The sequence below is a fragment of the Antrostomus carolinensis genome, unplaced genomic scaffold (assembly GCF_000700745.2).
Source record: "Antrostomus carolinensis isolate BGI_N321 unplaced genomic scaffold, ASM70074v2 scaffold37008, whole genome shotgun sequence".
NCBI lineage: Eukaryota > Metazoa > Chordata > Aves > Caprimulgiformes > Caprimulgidae > Antrostomus > Antrostomus carolinensis.
The window spans coordinates 3,783-22,402 of NW_010334297.1; the positions used below are offsets into that span (position 1 = coordinate 3,783).

The 18,620-nt window shown below is 42.9% G+C and overlaps 1 protein-coding gene across 1 annotated transcript; it reads right to left on the reverse strand.

The window, feature by feature from the left end:
* Positions 1–11,464: 11,464 nt before the first annotated feature.
* On the reverse strand, positions 11,465–17,743 carry SACK1F (scaffolding CK1 anchoring protein F; the record flags this gene model as incomplete). The annotated part of the gene is made up of 3 exons (XM_010174185.1): positions 11,465–11,529; positions 16,346–17,058; positions 17,622–17,743. Coding segments are annotated over 3 exons (900 nt in total), but the record flags the coding sequence as incomplete, so codon positions are not given.
* Positions 17,744–18,620: the final 877 nt, after the last annotated feature.

Consider the following 18,620-nt stretch of genomic DNA (forward strand, 5'->3'; position numbering starts at 1 on the left):
AACAACTGTTCGTGTTCAGGATCTGAGCTCTAAGTCTCAGTCAGACACCTCCACATCTATAACTGTTCTTAATGTAATAGGCTTATTTTGACATTACCTATTTTTATGTGTCATACCCAGGAAAGACACGCAGTTACAATAGAAACAAGAGCAGTTTATGCATGTCTTGGGCAAAGTGCTTAGCAGAAGTTTCAATTTGTTGTGCTGTCGCGCTCACACAGAACTGTTGGAAGAAAAAGAGGAAAAGACAAGGTTGTCAGCCCACAGCTAAAAGGAAAAAATTACTAATACCATGGCAGTGTTTTTAAATGGAGAACAATTTATAATAGTGTTTTGGTTTGGTTTTTCTTTTCCTGAAGGCAAAATTAAAACAATACTTCATTAACATTATTTGAAGCTATTTTAAATATTGTCATTTTCAGCAAAACAATATTAACATGTGGGGATTTTTTAATGGAAAGAAGTCAATCAGGAAAATGTTTTGAATAATATTGTATTCTTTTACCCAAACAGTCTTTTTTGGCCTGTTTTTTCACTATGATGATAGAGGAAGATGCCTGCTTGTGCTTTCAGTGCTGAAAGTGAACCAGTGTGCGTATAGGAATCATTGGCTAGGACTGGAGCAGTTACGCTGAGGCTAGAGGTCATGCAGCTCTTCAGACAATATTTTATTTACCTTTTAACCTCCGCATTCCACCAACTTGGTTAGAGCTATGATACTCAACACCAGTAGCAGCCCGTGCAAAACTGTTTTGAGTCACCTTTAGCTGAACCTAAATGAAAACTGAAGTATAGATATGTGAAAGCAATTACAGTATTTTATTGTCACAGCTCCACCTTCATCATCAGGACAGCGTTAGAATTTTACAGCTAGCAGTAGGGTGACTGCTACAGGCACTTTCTCCCTCCATTTTCCAATGTTCTGATCTATACTAGAGTTTTCATTTCTCCCAAGTTAGCCAGTTTCATGTGTAGTACTCATTTATGTACCCATTTATGTCAACCAGCCCCATCACAACAGAAGAATCAGGTTTGGAAGAAAGAGGAGGGCTGAGCACATTCCTGACAGCCCCCTCACTATGTCACAGGAGCTATGGATACATATATGCCTATGCATTTGCAAGAGGGGAATAAGGAACCTCCATCTGATAATATCACCCATGTATGATCAATACTGATGCTGGGGAAAGCTCCCACCTGTCCTTCTATCCCGAGTTCTTAATAGGACAGCAAAAGCATTTTTTTATTATTATTATTTTCTGGGAGTTGTAGCTGTAAATTAAGATGGCAGCTTTCCAAGGTTTTGCTGTGGTTCTAATTAATTGGGCATGCTGTTTAATTTTTTGTTTTAATTCAAGCTTTTTCCTCATATTCAAAAGGACTGCCATTGTCCTTTATTATTAATGAGATCAAAGCAAGCAGAACAGCTGCCATTTCTCCTTAGTCTGTGGAAGCGAGACCGTCCATAGTAAAAAGTGCAGTGCTGTCCACACTTGTCAGCAGCACTGAAAGCAATACCATAGGCAAAGCAGCTGCCCTTCTTTGGTCTAGTGAGCTGGACACAGACAGTGGGCAGGAGTGATGCTCTGCTGCGAGAAAAGCAGATGAGAAAACAAGGATTGCGGCCTGGAGAACTGGGGACAGACTGAAGAGTTACTGGAGGATGGGTGGTGGAGTATGCAGAATGCAGGGCAGAAAATCTGAGGTGGGAGGAAATAAAGTCTCCTTTTCTAGTGTGCAGAAAATTGTGCCTCCTTCAGGCGGCCCAGGTGAAAAAGAAAAAACACAGAAGTTGCTGTCAGTTTTGATTAGGGATTTAAAGCTACAATTTGACTGTTTAAACTCTCTCACACTTTGGATGGTGGCTATATTATTCCTCCTTCACACGATTCCTTCCCAAAGTTTCCAAAATAGGTATTTTATGGGGAAACGTTGAAAAAAAATCCAGCCAACCAACCAACCACAAAATCCCCATCCCTGACTGGACTGCTAACTGACACTTGCAAAGGGGCTAGAGTCAATCGTGGCAGGACCTAAGGGCAGAAATAGAATAATTCAGGGAGCATCATAAGCAAGAAAGATGGAAAAGAAAACAGCTGAAACACAGCATAAAACTGGGATCAGTAAAAAAATGTGGTTACTGAAACAAACTCAGTGCAAGGCAGAAGGAGGATGATGGTGGGAAAAAATGTGGGGAAGATGTTACGTGCCAGGGAGTGGGAAACTATATGGGAGGTTTCTTGGATGTAGGGCCAGCGTTGCACGCAGAAGGGCATGTTTTGTCCCTCACAGAGAGCTCTCATCAGCTGCAGTCTCCTCCTCGCTCTTGCGTCATCCCTGATCAGCTGCAGGGAGGCCCTGGCAAAGACCCTGCAGAGATGGCTGTGTAGAGAAGCAACAAAAGGCTTCGTGAGGAAAAGCTGCAAAGGAAAATGGCCCAGGGTCACACCACGTGAGGTGGGGTGAACCCTGAGGAAGGTAGCAGCAGTTCCCATGACTTTGCCTCCAGCGACTTGGAGGAACAAACAGCAAAGCTGGGTGGGCCAAGCTCTTTTTTCATTACTACTCAAACCTGACTACTTGCAAATCCCATGACTCACTTGCTGTCCCAGCTCTTCTGCAATGGCTGGCAGCAAAGTCAACCCCAGGTTCCTGAATGTAGCTTTCTGTGTCACCTCCTTAATGGAAACCTGCCAGCAGTTTCCCAGTGGCTGCCATGGGACCAGCTGCTGGGAGTTCAGGGTGGGGCTGTGTGGGTAAAGCCCTTAGGCCAACTCCGAGGAGCAATTATGGGACCTCTTGGTACTGGGAGAGGATCTCATAGGAGACTCTGATAATCTGTGCACAGGCAGCAACGGAGGAAGACTCATTTGCTCAGGGGCTACAGCAACATTTGGCGCACTATGCCGTTTTCTTTTTGCATGAGGAAGGAAAGGCAATCACGATTCCAGTGGATTTCATCATGCACAAACGTCCCTTCTCGAAACACCAGGTTCTCTATCCCTCACTTGGGAGAAAGCAAGCAAAAACCCCAGGACTTTCCTCCTAATCCTGCCCTAAAGTGACTTCTGGATTGCTAGAGGAAACGCAACAGTTTGTTGGGGCTTGCTTGCTTTTATTTTTTTTCTGAAAGAGAGAAAAATGTTCTTTCTTTTATGACTGCTGTTCTGGATTCAAGGGCCTTGCTAAAAAGAAAACGTGTTCCCTCTCAAGAGCCCTCAGCAGCTGAGTTCTAATCTGTTTGCATCCACTGCTTGGACCACACTTGATTTCTGATACTGGATTGCTTATCATCACTTAGGCCCTTACAGAGCCTAAACCAGCCCTGGGATCTACAGTAGCCTCTGGCCCTGCTTCCACAGCGTAGTGCTAATGCACAAAGAGCAAGGCAAGTACACATTTAAGCCACTCTTCCACAGCATTCCAGGGCAGGGCTGTGTTCAAGATGACAGGCTGTGTTTATCAAGGGAGCCCAAGTCCTCCAGAAGACCTTCTATTTCAGCAATTGCTTTTGCAGCATGATTCAATGCAAAGACCCTACAGCATTTCCAAGGGTTTCCTCATGTTAACAATGCTGCTGTGCATGGGTGAATTCCCAGTTACTTATATTAAGAACTACTTACATAGAAGATTTTGAAACAAGATGGAGCCTGCCTGGAACAACACCCTCCTTTTGGCTGCAGGGTACAGCATCCCTAACTGGCGCCTTTGCTTGTCTGCCTCTCTCTTTGTTCTTGTGAGTCTGTCTTCTTGGATGCAAACAGGAAGCTGTTGGTCATACTGTGCTGTCAGTAACTCCAGTGTAAATCCAGGATAAGCCCATTGGCTGCAGGGAAATTAATCTGGATTTGCAGAAGCACAACTTTAGCTCTGTAGCTCAATTAACATCTTTAAAAGTGGTTTGGAAATTGGTGAGACACCAGTAGAGACTGCTCCAACTTTTCCTTCCAGAAAACTTGAGATTTATTGAAATGCTCCAGTCATAAATACAGAATAAAGGAAGTGAATATATTACAGCATCCTCATTGTAAAAGGGCAATGGTAGATGCTTTGATAAACCAGGAGACAGGCCATTATTTCAGTGCAGTGCCTGTCAGAACTTCTACCTACCGTGCATCTCCAAAAAGTTATTTTTTAACTTCCTTCCTATGAGATTTATTAGACTGAAGGAGAATCTCAAACAAGTGGTAGAATAATTTACCAAGTCCTAGAAAAGGTACATTGGTGAATTGCCTTGCATTGTAATGGGGCAACAGACCAGACGACCTAGTGGCCTTTTCCATTTCTAATGTCTATGATTACTGCAGTTATACCTCAGGACACTAAACAGAGCCGTTTTCTTCCTTTCAGTGGCAGCAAAATGTCACTAAATGGCCATGCTAAATCAGAGCAGCTGATCCTTCTGCAGATGTTTTGTGCACTTAGCAAGACAGCTATAAACGATCTCACTTTGTTTAGATTTGCTATTTTCTGTTTCTGTAGTGTAAGTGTTCCGCACAAGGGAACTGCTAGCCAAGGGAAAGAATTTCTGGTAGGAGATTAAGGATAACTAAAGAAATGGTTGCATGACCTATAAAGAGAGGATCATAAATATTGCAACAATAAAACCAATAGCTCTTTCAAAGTTTAAATAGCTTTTCTTTTCAAACACTTGAGGGAAATGCCCTTTTCCTGAGGTTGTCTAGCATCTCCACCTTGAGATTTCACAGAGTTTCACCAAATATACTGTAATTTCTCAGGGACTTAGCTTTTCCTTTTAATTATCTTTCTTTGTGGAAGTGTCCCCTCCACCGAAGGTGGGACACTCGAGCTACCTGGAAGTTCCTTATTGCTTCCTGTAGTACTGAAGTTTCAGAAAAGCCAGAGCATGATAATAATAAAATAGTCCCTGCATTTCTTAAGCACAACACTCACTGAACAAGGCAAGAAGGGGCAAGTATGGTTCTGCCCTTTATAACCAAGCAGCAGCACTTACACCTTTTCTTGTATCCTGTGGGAAACCTCAGACACAAGGGTCTGCCTACATAAACACTCTGGTACAACATTTATATTCTTCACAATCCCAAGTGTGCAAAACCCCAGACCTAGGCTGCTGCAGCTCTGCAGGTACAGACAACTGTAATTCTTATCCCACACACCCTGCTGGCGTGCAAGTCTTTGTTTTTGATGCCTGGTGTAGGATCCAGCTCTGGAGTAGGCAGCCTGCTCTCGTGTGCTCAGTTTTCTTCCCCATTCTCCATCCTACCATTAGACTGTAGCCAGTTCAGGGGAAGCACAGACCAATGCGTTCCACCAGCCATATCACAAGGATGCAGATCTTGCAGAAGTGTTCCTCTTCCTTTGCCACCCTGTGTTCTCATGTTCATTTAGCTCGCATGTCTTAGCCCTTGGCTTGGAAGTACTGCTTTGGGCACTTTGAAATGAAAGGGCACAACACCTGACAACAGTACAAAAGCTGGAGAGTCTTGATATCAGTGCTCCATCCTGCAATCGATCAGCTATTGGTCTGATTGCAGAAAGCAATATCCTTCCTCTAACAGCCACTCCGGTCTGGTAAATCAAATAGCTGAAGAAACACGGGTGTTCATTTAGCCCACAGCAGGCATGTGCCAAATCCACCCCCAAGCCATGTAAAATGCTGATGAGTCCACAGCCCACTGGTGCAACATACTTTTCTTTCTTTCTTGCACATTGGAAGCTACTCAGCAGCTTTTTTTGCTTTAAGTAAATGAGAAAGGGAAAGGACCCCCAGAATACAGTCAATACTCACAAATGGAAAATATCCTTAACCTGACTTCCTTCATCCTTACCTATGGTACTGTATGTATATGAATTAAAATCAGCTCTCATTTTTATGTTCTAGGTTTCAGGTTCTCTAAATAGCTACAATCCTCATTATTCAAATACTGTGGTTTGCCTCTATGCTTTCTGCACAAATTCTTTCGGTTGTGTTTTCCTGGTTATGTGCAATTTCACACATCCAGTGTCTATAAAACCTTGACTTTCAGCACTCCCCATCATCTAGAAGTTGCTGCTTTCTACCCGAGACAGGCAGAAGGGCTGTTTTATGCCTACAGTTCTCCTAAAAGTGACATATCTAATGTTTCAGAAAAAGAAAACAGATGAAAAGGGGCAAAGCCGATACTGCAGACAGACATGCTGGAAAGGGAGAGAGAAGCAGTCTTAGAAACATCTCCAAAACTTGAGACCTCAACACAATATATTATGAATTTAGGATACACCAGCTACTCTGCCCCTAAGTTCTTATGCAGATACTTCTCAGCTACTGTCTCTTACTTTCCTATCTTGCTAAAAAACACGGCAAATTTGCCCACATTGTGAGTGAGAATGGAGTAGCTGAGGTGCTGTACATTGTGCTGGGGCTTTCTGTACCCTCATGCCCCAAGTACACGTGCCCAGACTTGCAAGAAAGATCAGAAATAGGTGTTGTGCAAAGAGTTAGGTAACATCTGCCAGCTTTGCTACATGCATAAAGGCCTTACTGTTTCATCTACATCCATCGGTTTCTCTTCCAAGGTGGCTCCTACAGTCACTGACTGTGCATTTCCTAAGCACTGCTTATTAATGGGGATTCACAAATTTGCATTTCTTCAGCAGGCTAAGGACAGGGGACATAAGGTCTAGGGACACAGGGGTCATTCATTCCTGGACTGCTCCCTGATTTTGAAAAAGCACAGATAAAAGTGTCAAGAAACAAGAGAAAAGTGTAATATTAAAGTAGCAGTGAAGTCAGGGGAGGGACAAGTTTATCTTACCTTCTTGGAGAACCTCTGTAAAACAAGTGCAGAAAAAGAAAAGGCACAAAGTGATGGTGGTGCTAATACTATAAAGATGCTCAGGATCCATGGAGCCCTGACATACATTGTGAAACAAGTTTGGATTAGACAAGACTCCTCTTAAACAGGATGAATGCAATCGCTATGTGGACTTTAAACACTGAAAGAAAGACAAAGATTTTGTTTACTACAAATACTTTTTCCATGTACCTTAATGCCCAAAAGTAAAAGAGAGGCTGGATTTATCCTGAAACATGGTCAGGAATTTTAAGTCTTTTGTATACACAAACAAAAGGAGCATAGGAAACAAGAGCTTGGGAGTTACTAAAATGTCAAGGATTACATTGTACCAGGTAAAACTGAAATGTATCAGAGGGAATCAGTTTCATAAACGAAATGTCATTGCTGATGGGTATAAACTATAGAAGAATGATGGAAAGGGAAACAGAGGTGACACTTTGTCAGATGCATTTACAGCGGGAGCAAAATACAGTTCAGCTGCAAAGAGAGTGGTAGTAAAAAAATAAAGAAAATAAAGAAAAACTGAAGTGGACATCTGCTACAGCTTGCTCCAGCAACGAGAAAACAGGAATGAATTAAGTCTCTCTCAAGGTACTCAATGCCACAGGACACTGTACTTGTGGGGAATTTAGCTGCCCACTCATCTGTTAATAAGCACCACCAAACACTGGCCAAAGATGTTCATGTGTTACACAGAAACCTGCTCTAATCCAGATGGTACAGGTTCTTGACAAATAAACAAGAAAAATTCTCCCAACCCAGGAACTGTAGCTGAGAAATTAAAAGTGACACCAATGAACAAACTATCTGAATGTAACATAGTAAAGAGTTTATTTGTTTGACTTCGAAAAGGTCTCCAGCATAATTCGTTGGACACATATATATTAAACATACAAATGCATACCAAACAAAACCTAGAAGGCACACATTCAGCCAACAGGCTCATTCAGAACCACTCACTATTTCACACCAGAAAGAAAGAGCCGTGAGCCCCAGCTTCGTCACTGTGTCCAAAACCAGGACTGCAAGTGTAGGCCCCATGGTAGACCACACAGATCAGCAAACCTGGGCTGACAAGCCAGAGAGTAAACAAGATCTGGAGAACAGGCGTCCTCCTGGGATTGTTTAGGGTCAGGACACAGATGCCAAAGAGAGCGAATCTTGCTCTTTAAAACAGCAACAGAACAACTAATGTCTCCCATCTTTCCCGCCCCCTTGGGAGGTTAGTGACTTGGTTGCAAAAGATGGCATCTTGGGCAAGGACCAAATGATAGCTTATTTGAAGACTGCTGTAGGTACTGCTGTACCTCCAGCCTCTGCTAGCAGACTTCTAACAGAATTCTTAACCACTGCTCCTTACCTCTGTGCCCCCCAGCACCATCAACCACATTTTATCTGGACAGTGATAGATACTCATTTTACAGGTCACAGCCTCAGGTTTCTAGCACTCATCAAGAACCACAATTAGCAAAACTAGTCAAAATAAACACGGTCACCTCACCCAGACTCAGATCTGTTGCCATAGGAGCAGCCAAATAGTCCAAGTTCAGCTGATCTTATCTTCAGGGAAGAACAAGTTCCACCAGAGTCTGAAACATCCACTCTGGATCAGCAAGACTGCCTGCATCCCCAAGGAGTCAACACTGAGTTTAAGGAACAGATTCATATCATGCAAGAAAGCAAGTTTGCTGTCTCAAATTAAGTAATTAAACAGTGTGCAATAAGCCTAAGGAATTCTACTAGCCCCTGGAGTCAAGGCATGAGACTCAACTTCTGTGAGAGGGGAAGGAATTTAAAAACAAGAAGTGAACACTACCCTTCAGGAACTGATGTGACAACAAAACAGAAGACAAACAGATGAGAGACTCTCTTTGGAAAGAAGAGCCTGTGAGTTGACAGGGTTAAAGAAAAGTGTTCTTGCATCCGTCAGGAAAGAGAAAGTAAAGTATGTTAATAAGTAAGCAGAGAAGGAAAGGAAGGGCAAGTGAAATCAGACTATTTGTGAAGTCACTCCACCCAAGATGAAGCAACAAAGACATAAAAACAAAGAGATAGAGGACTTCCTGGAAAACCTGACCATATGTATCAACATGGTACTAATTAGCTAATTAACCTATTGCACAATTTAAAAAAATAAATAAATACTTTAAAAGTCTAGGAGAACAAGGAAGCACCAGATGACAATGTTCTTATCAGAACAAAAAGTGGAACAATGTTGGCCTGATAAATTTATCTCTGCTAACAAAATGAAATAAATAGAAGGAGAGAAAAAAAAAAATCTTCCAAACGTCTGGAGAATAATGGAAATATGACAAAATCAAGCCGTTTTAGACAATTCTACAAACACACAGCAAGTAGTTTCTGGCACATGAGCCATACACATAAAGGCAACAGGATAACTCATGTATTAAGTTACTTCTACATCCAAGTGATGGTGTCATTTCCAACACCTCTTTTCTCCCATTACCAGGAACAATTTTACAAAACACTGCTGCTGATAGAAGCTGACAGACAGAGCTGTAAAACTACAGCTTGTTCCCAGAAGGCTACACAGAATAGCTATATAGAGTAGCAAGCATTTAACCCGCTAAGTGAGGATGAGTGTGTTTAACAGAAGGCACAATACCTTTGGTAGTTTAGGGTCTCAAGACATTCTGTAGGGTAAACTCAGAGTAAACCAGACCTGCTTGCCATTCAAGTTAAATACACTTCCAGGAAAGGCAGATAATCAATTAATCAATCAATCAATTGCATTTTATCATCAACCACAGAGAGCTGGTTCAGTGTAACAACCACTACTGCAACCCAATACCCAGAGAGTCTTTGGAACAGCTTGTTTTGTGTTGGCAGTGCAGCAGTTGCCTTTGCTGTGAATTCCTTGTACAGTGAAATACCCAAATGGTTTCTCTAAACAAGAAGAAAGTAAAGTAAACCTGTGTTTTTCTGATGTCTGAATAATTTTTTGGCAAGTATGTATATTAATTTTCAGATGCCTACTTACAATTAGGATTTATTTTTCTTAGGTATCACAAGAGGGCTTATTTATGACAGCAGAGTATGTAATTTAGATGGCAAGAAAGCAGAGTGAAACATCAATCCACACAGTTCAAGAAACAAAACCAATGCACTTCTCCACTCTGTTAGTGGGTAGAACTGGAAAAAAGCCAGTGAACAAGAGGACAGAGGTGTCAAACAGGTCCCATATAATGAATGGCTACACATACCATGAACCTGCAACTTGGAAAAAAGTGATGACTGAGGACATATATGATATAGGTCTGTAAAATCGCAAGTGGCAAGGAGACAAGGAATAGGGGTGGTCATCACTACATCTGACAGTGAAAGAATTGGAGTCACTTGATGAAATCATCAAGAAAACCATTAAAACAGCTTGACAACAGTTCTTTTACACACCACACAATGAACTCAGGGTTCATTGATACAGAACACTGTGGAGGCCAAAAGTAGAAAAGGATTTTTAAAAAGAGACTAAGTGCATTCATTTAGGCCAGATCCAGAAGGAACTGCCAGTTCAGAAAGTCCACAGACTGCTGGAACGGTGTCAGAGAAAGACCTCTGTACACAAGCTTTATATTTTATGCTTCTGTGGTCACCTGCTACTGGCTATCCTCAGAGACAGGAGAGCAGATGAGATGGCCTTTGGTCTGATTGCATACAGTGTTTCTTATGGATCAAAGCTCTCGATTTTGGCACGGTTTAGAGTTTGGAAAGGTTAACTTAACAAAAAAAGAAGGAACATTTGAAAAGCTTGTATGCCTCCTCTGCTTCCTCTTTCAACCCTCAAAGATGTGCTTCTCAATCATTCTGTTTCTATGAATGGTAAAGTATTGCTGAATTAGCAACAAACAGGATTTTATAACAGCCACGGAAGGCTGCATTATTGCTCCCAGATCCTGCTCATTCCCCTTTATAAGGCATTTCTCCTGATACAGTCTTAACTGCAGGTTAAACATCACCCTAGATTCAATTTTTCATCTTTACTACATTCTTGCTAAATCACTTTGTTCGACTGCTATATGATGTGAAACAGCGAAGATACTAATCTGTTGGCCTCTGCTAGCTAAACCCTTCTCCCAGACCACTCATTTCTGTGTGGATAAGTGTCAACAGGAATCTACAGGAAGGCTCCTTGTGGACAAAGGACTGCTATATTCTTTGTAAACATCCTTATTTCACCCAGAATTTGCCACTTTGATTGGATTTAGCCTTCCAGCCAGTCAGACCGATACATTTCTGCAGTGCAGTAGAGTAAACAATGCGACACAGTGATTCTGAGTCTGTAGCTAGACAGACTGAAGTAGCAGCACAAGTAAGTCAGAAAATGTCCTGCATTTATCTGGACACAGAGCAAGCTCTGAGACCAATCATCACAGTTGTGTTTATATATAAAATAAACGTGCACACAGACTAATACATTCACCACTAACCCTCCTTTAAGGGACTGACCATCCGAAGTCTGTGCTTCGCTCAGTAAATGTGCTTTAACTGGGGGTGCCAGGTGCACCCAGGACGGTGCAGTGGCTTTACAGACAACTGCGTGAGGACATGGCTGTAGGTTCAAAATCAATCAAAAGGTTACTGTTCCAGCTTGTTCAGTCTTCAGTTCTCCAGGCAATCCTTCCCAATCAAGATAGCACACAGGTAGATTGTTTGTTTTTATCGCTCGTAGTGGAGTTTGGACCCAGGTTACCTGGAATGAAAAGAAGTTTAAGTAAATAAAACTTGGATAAAGTTAGGACTCACGCTTCAATTCTCTCTCATTATTTACTATACACCTCATGTTAGACCTACATTACTCTGCACTCTCTTGTGGTTTTATTTCCTACTACTGTGAAATGAAGAGCAAATTCAGAGTATACTGTGGGGAAAAACCACTGGGGAAGTATTTTCAGGCTTTGGCCTGTACCCAGGTCAGCTTCAGTGGTATTCTTGGGTCCCAACTGGCACTAAAAAACAGTCTGGCCGTGACTTGGGTGGAAGGTTTTCTAAAGACTGAGGTATGCAAAACAAAAAGTCAGGTCATCTCATCCATTTGATCCCCACACATGTTCTCAGTAGAGGTTTTTATACATCCCATTTTAAACATCTCAAGTGCCAGTATTTCTAACATTTCCTTTGCAAGACAAATCCCAAGGCCTCAGGGTCTCACTTAAGTAGCACAGTATGCTGCCACAATTTTTTATAAATTTAGGTTTTTTAATTGCTCACTCTATGGATTTCTTCTGCTCCCAGTATCTGTACTTGTCAATGTTTCTGCTGCTGTTTGATCTCTTTCATTACAGCCAGCTGTTGGTCTGGATGCCCCAGCATATTTTTTTCAAGCACTGTACTAAAGTGTGTTTGCAGAGGCTTTTGCAAGTAAGGGAGCTTATCTGTGCTCTGATCTGAGCTCAGCCAGATTTACATGACCTATAGCCCAGGGCAGTAGTACTGAGAGAGGCTGCCATGTGGCTTGCAGTCACTCTGGACAAGGGCAGACCCTACTCGTGTATTTGTACAGAAGGAAGGTATATGTGCATCTCCCAGGCAGTTGGAGACAGTGGTCAGTACAGAGTGAGAACAGGGAGAGAAAACTGCTACAGGTCATGTGACATACTACTGAGAAGTCTCAACCTTGCTAAGATGAAGGAGCTTTCAACCCAGGCACTGCCTCTGAAATGGGTTTCAAATGAATCATTTTTCATGCCACTCTCTTGATCAATGTTTTCCTCACCTGTAGGTGATGGGGAGGAGAAAAGCTGTCTTCTCTCCCCTTCCTTCTCTCCACCTTCTTCCACACTGCAACTTACTAATATCAATGGGGGAGGCTACACTGCAGCTTGCCCTCATTTTTGTGGCTGCTCTGTATGCTACTGCCTCCTCCCCACATCTCCCCATGGGATTTCATTCTACCTCCTGTCCCCTCTTTGACCCACTACTAAGTTTATCATTCCTCCTATCTGCTCACCACTCCTGTTTCCCTTCCTGTCTGTACCACCATCAAGACCCTCATGTTTACTTTCAAGTGTCTGTGCTCCTCTGCTTAATCTCAGCTCCCAACTCCACTATTCTTCTCACTCTCACTCTTGTCTTCTGACCTTCTTCTACAGACCCCGCTACAGTTAAAGCAAATACCCTCCTTGTATGTACCTCACAACATTCCCCTTACTCTTTAGAAAAGAGGTTGAAAATTCTAGTTACCACCTGTCCATGATCCTACTTTGGCTGAAAAACACTGGTAATAACTAAGCAACTATTTCTGTGGTATTGCAGCACCCGGTGTAAATCCCATTTCTTGTTGCAAGAAGCACCCAAAAGCTAGACACAAAATCGTGCTATTAAGTATATATGTTCTGCAACCAACACTCATGAAGAGCAAAGGCTGATGTATGGAGCAACTCAGGACAGCAGACCCTTCTGAACAAGCCCATTTTGCTTCTTGCAGAGAAGAAAACAAAAGAAAAAGCCTGCGCCTTCCAAAGGCAAACAGCTTTCAAACCCTTCCAGTATTTCCCAGAAACTGCACACAGACATCAGTGTCTTTGGTGACCACAGTTTGCCCAGCAGCAGCTTAAAATTAACAAGATTCTGGTCAGGTTCAGAGCTGCTGCTGTTGTGTTCCTAAGTGGGCAACAGTGAAATCCAAGAGTTGTGTTAATTTGATGATGTGGTTTAAGAAAGTCTTGTAAGACAAAGCACAGTCTCCGTGCACTGTGTTAGGACAACACCTCAGGATGTTAATTCGGACACTTAGTTTGGGACACTACTATCTGTAGCCCTTGTATTTTCCAGACTCCCACTTCTGATTTGTAGGTATCCTTTTCTAGCATGTAAATACTGAGTCAGATTTTCAGACTCTGTTGCAGAACACACTTTCATCACTTCCCTTCCCAGTTCAGATTCTCTTCATCTTCATTTGCCCTTACAAGACTGAACCTGACCTTTAGCCTGCTTGAATAATGTCTTTCAATTACTCTGCAAGCTACTCGGGGTGTGGATCTGGTCCCTCTATGCATTTGCAAGGTAGAATGTGCCTCTCCAGTACTACAGAATTAACAGTGACTTTGGAGGATGTGTGCACAGGCAGGCCCACGGGGCTTAAGTGTGCTGTTTAATCTTTACAAAAGGTAAGGGCAGCTATTTCAGACTGTGAAGCTCTGAATAATTGCATCCTAACCTGACTGCATACTAAGCACCTTCTGCCCTTTCATTTCCACTTCTTACCTCCCTTCTGTCACCCAGAGTATCACAGGATCAGTTTTTACTAGACCTGCTCAAAGACAACTTAAACTTTTAAAACTAAGTTGGTCCTACAGTTACCCAAGAACAAAGTGCCTCCTATTTTTATTTTGAAGCTGGAACTCTATTCCATGCCCAAGTTTAAGAATCCTAATGAAACATGTGCTACTGTTCAAGTAGCTGCAGGATCTTCTGGGTAACATATTTTTTCCTTTCTCATGAATCTCCATCTTCCTAATGTGCCCTCTACCATCTCTGTTCACATGCCACTTTGGGACCATTAGACTAGAGGAGCTTTCTGTCAAGAACAGTGATTCAGTTCAAAAGCAACATACAAGTAGTGATCTTCCTCCAGCCTCTTACAACACCAGATGACCTAAGTCTACTTACACCATACTTCAAAAGCTGTGGAGTCTCCCACTGCCACCATGACCAGGCATTCTCAATTTGCATAAAACAGAAAAATACTTGCATGGACTCCTTGGAAAGACTTATCAGGTCAGGAAGAGCACAGTAGGAAGGCTGGCGTGCTGGAGCTCTGTGCCTTCCCTGCATCTGTTCTCAATTCTTCCTTCCCCTTTATTGTAAAGGGTGGCAGCCCACAGGAAGTCACAGCAGCAATAAATAAAATCTGAACATAATAGCATGGAAGTGTCTTTGTGGAAATGGTCCAGATCAAGCATCAGTCTGTCTGTCTGGCACAGATCCACTGTGTTAAAAGGAATAGGGACATCCCTGCTGCCCTGACTGTCTAATGCCCCAGAAGGGTGCAGTGCCCCACTGTTCAACTAGAGACATCCGTCTCTTTCATGCCTTAATCTGGTGGGCCTAATTTCATCATGACATTGCAGGAATGGCGGGCTGTCTGCTTTAAAGCAGCTGACAGTGAGAAACGCAGGGAATCTCTGACACTGTAAAGTGCTGACAAATCAGAGATTACACAATTCTCTGCTTCTGTCACTAGAGGGTAGTGCAAGCCCTCAGGTCCATTCCTCTGAGAGAAGATGCCCATACATCTCCCTGTAGGTCTTCACCGATTGTTTTTCCTGGCTCTGAGGAATGGCACCCACCAGCACATACTGTCTGTGCTCAAGACAAGGTGATTTGCAGAGAGGACATCTTTAGACCAGGGTTTACTTCTGCCTCCCCAAATGCCAAACGCACGTCCTAAAATGGGTCTACTACAGTATTAAATAAACTCTCCGTGCCTTCTTAACAGGTCCTCTCTCTTGTGTTCATTTGGTATTTTTGAGTCTATCCTTCATTCAGCCATTAATATTTCTAAGAACTTAATCAATCGCTGTTGTTGACCTTCCCAATACCTTGCTTTTCTTTTTGGTCTCAGGAGAACGTCTCTCCATTTCATAGCATGGCAGTCTCAAGGGAATTCAGTCTCTCTACACCTGCATTTTGCATACAGAACACAGCATGGTCTCTGGCCAGACAAGTTGAGGATAAATTTTCGCCCCAGAACTAGCTTATTTTTCTGCTGGTGCAGGATGTATTGACACCCAGCACAGCTCACCGAAAGAGGATGACAACCAGGTTGAATAGTCCATAGATTTACTTCAATCTGACAAAACTTCTAAAACATTGGGAAGTTAGCTATGAACCCATAAACTGGGAGAAATCTTTATTATTTATGTCTTCAACCAGATGAAGCCTTGGAAGGACTTAGTGAAAGTATCAATCATGCATTAGCAAAGAAAACTGAGATCTAGTACTTCTCCATAGCTTCTATTATTATGATCTTCCTGCCCATTTCAGAAAGTGATAAAGGAGCAAATTAAAGACTTCCACTCCCTTCTCCACTCCTTGCCCCTTCACCTCAACATAAACCTCTCTTCCTCTCTTCTCCACCAGTAACCTGTCACAGTTAACACACCCAACTAAACCCAAATGAGGAAAGGAGGGGTTACACTGAAAATCTGTCTGCACTGCTTGTTTATTAGGGCAGTGCGTTTCATGAACTGTACACACAACCTGTTTCACACAAGGAGACATTCACCTTTCTCCCCCTTTGTCCCATACTCGCTTGCTGAGAAGTATGACAGAACATTTACGTGAGAAGTACCAACTTTACAATAAGACTGCCATTAAATTGCCTTCAACTTAAATTGCCTGCATAATTTGATACGACTTCTGTTCTTCTTTGACCCCACTCACTTTAATAGAGAGGAAATAACAGAATCTACCCACAGGTGCCTATATTGAATATGTTTGCACCAATCAACCAAACTTGGAACAAAGGACGCAGAAGCAGAATATGCTGGTAAAAGAGGTTTTACCTGAGATGCCCCCAGTGCTTCGAGCACTGGCATGGCCAACGCTGAGCCGCTCATATTCCAGTTTCATGTTCCCAAGGTCTTCTCCTGAGTGTCCTTCACTGCCAAAAGAATTGGCCTCAATGCTCGAGCCTGGAGACCGTTTGGCCTTGCGACTGAAAAGGCCACTGGCAAACCGTTTTCCTTGCTTTGAATTGGCTTGTGCATCTTCTTTCTTCACATCTCGGATAGACTCTCTGGATTTGGATTTATTTCTCAGGTCCACGTGGAGCCGGGAGAGCAGTTTCTGAGGGCTCCGATTCAGTTTGTTCACGTTCTCCAGAGGAGGATCAATTTCTGGGAACTCTTGCTCCAATGTGATTAAGTCATTCAGAAACTGATTTAACCGTTTCTTTGACTCACTTGTTTCCTCCTTTTCCATGTTCCCCTGATTATCCTGCCTGTGTCGTGAAGCCCAGAGCATCACATCACCACGGGTTGCCCCTGCCACTAAACCATACTTGGGGTTAATGAACTTCCGAGCCACAGTAGAAGAATGAAGGCCTGGCTTCCCAATTCCATGAAGGAATGGGTTAGCAATACCCAGTTCCTTGTAGAAATTAACTTCCTCTGAGATGGCATAGAGCTCACGAAACTCGATGTCAAACATCTCCACGTGCTGTCCTGTCAAGACTAGCAGGATGTTTCTGTCAATGTGGGATGAACTCCATGTGAAGCTAAGAGTAGGAAACAAACTGACATTAGATTTTTGGGTGCATACTTGACCTAGCCCACCTAACAATATCTAAGACACTACAGAGGACTACATAGCATTGTGCCATTTGCCCGCATGTCCTCGCCTAGTTGGGTCAGGATAGATACGTGAAGCTCTTTATTACTGTTCTTCATTACGCATGCAGACCAGATCTGGAAGAGAAGGCACTAAAAGTCTGAAGCAGTTTACCTTTTTAAAAAAGCTACACTGCATCAAGAGAAGGAGCCTCCACACTGAAAACCTCACTGAAAAGAACTGAGCACAGCGGCTAGTGGCCTTGCAGACCACTACCTCATGCAGCGTGGAACTCTCTCTAGCTCACTGAAATGGTCCACTAGCATGGGCATGTTCCATTCTACCAAGAGCCACCTTCTGTGTCATCCCACCCCAATTTCTACAGATGGCACACAGAATACAGAGGCTGGGATAAGAAAGGAAATGACATGGGAAGAAGACTCTCAAGCAAAGCCACAAGCCATTCTTTACACAAAGAATGTAGCTTTGCCTTAAGCAAGAGCAACCCACCTGTATGATCCAGTGGCCACCTTTTCACCATCCACCATCAGGAATCGGGATGCCAATGTGCCTCTGATCTTCCCTGCTGGCATGTAGAACCCCACTCCTGTCACAGAACGTATGCGGATATTCTAACAGGGAGGTGAAAAGGGTGAAAAGACAAAATGTCACAATAAATAGGGCAGAGAATTAGATAATTGCCAGCTCCAAGTCTTAACATGTCACTCACATTATCTCACTAGTTCTGGGACTACAGCTCATTTCGTATCAGCCCCCAGAAAACAGAAGGGCTGCAGAAAGGAAAGCATAGTGCCGTAAAACCTGTTGTCATCCCCTGTCCATGCAAGTCACTCCCCTCCATCAGTTTACAGCCCTGTCCAGTGGGTCAGCACCTTTGTAACCCTGCCTGCTGCCTTCAGCTATTCATCTTAGCTCACTGGCAAGACAATGCTTTCAAAATCAAATAATCCTCCATCTCCAGTCCTGTGTTGGTAGCTCAGAAGGCCCAGCCCAGTCCAGGAGAATGAATCAGAGGAAGCTCTGAGTCACGTCTGCACTCTTTGAATCCTGATCCCTATTCCACAGCACTCATGAGCTCTTCTCTAGATTACATCAGCAGGACCACAAAGTGAAGGAGCTCTGCAACACCTATGCAGTGCAGAGGACGCAGTTGCTTGGAGGATAATATGTGAGGCAGGTCTATATTAGGTTCTTTTTGTGCTTGTGTTCTGATTCCCAAGAACACATGACTTGACAAAACTGGGCAAATTAGAAGACTGGACAATTTAATAATTACGGAACAGAGGAGGAAACAATTCTATTGCTCAAAAGGTAGATTTTTTCTGTCTGTTAAACAAAAGGAGAACCCTGACCTTTATAATTTTGCTAAGAACCCCAAATAGTTACGGTGTCCACCCAGATTCCTCATTGTTCAATGGAGAGTGAAAAAGAAGAATTTCTGAAGAAGAGGAAGGAAAAACTGTGTTTGGTTTGTGGGGAAGTGGGGGG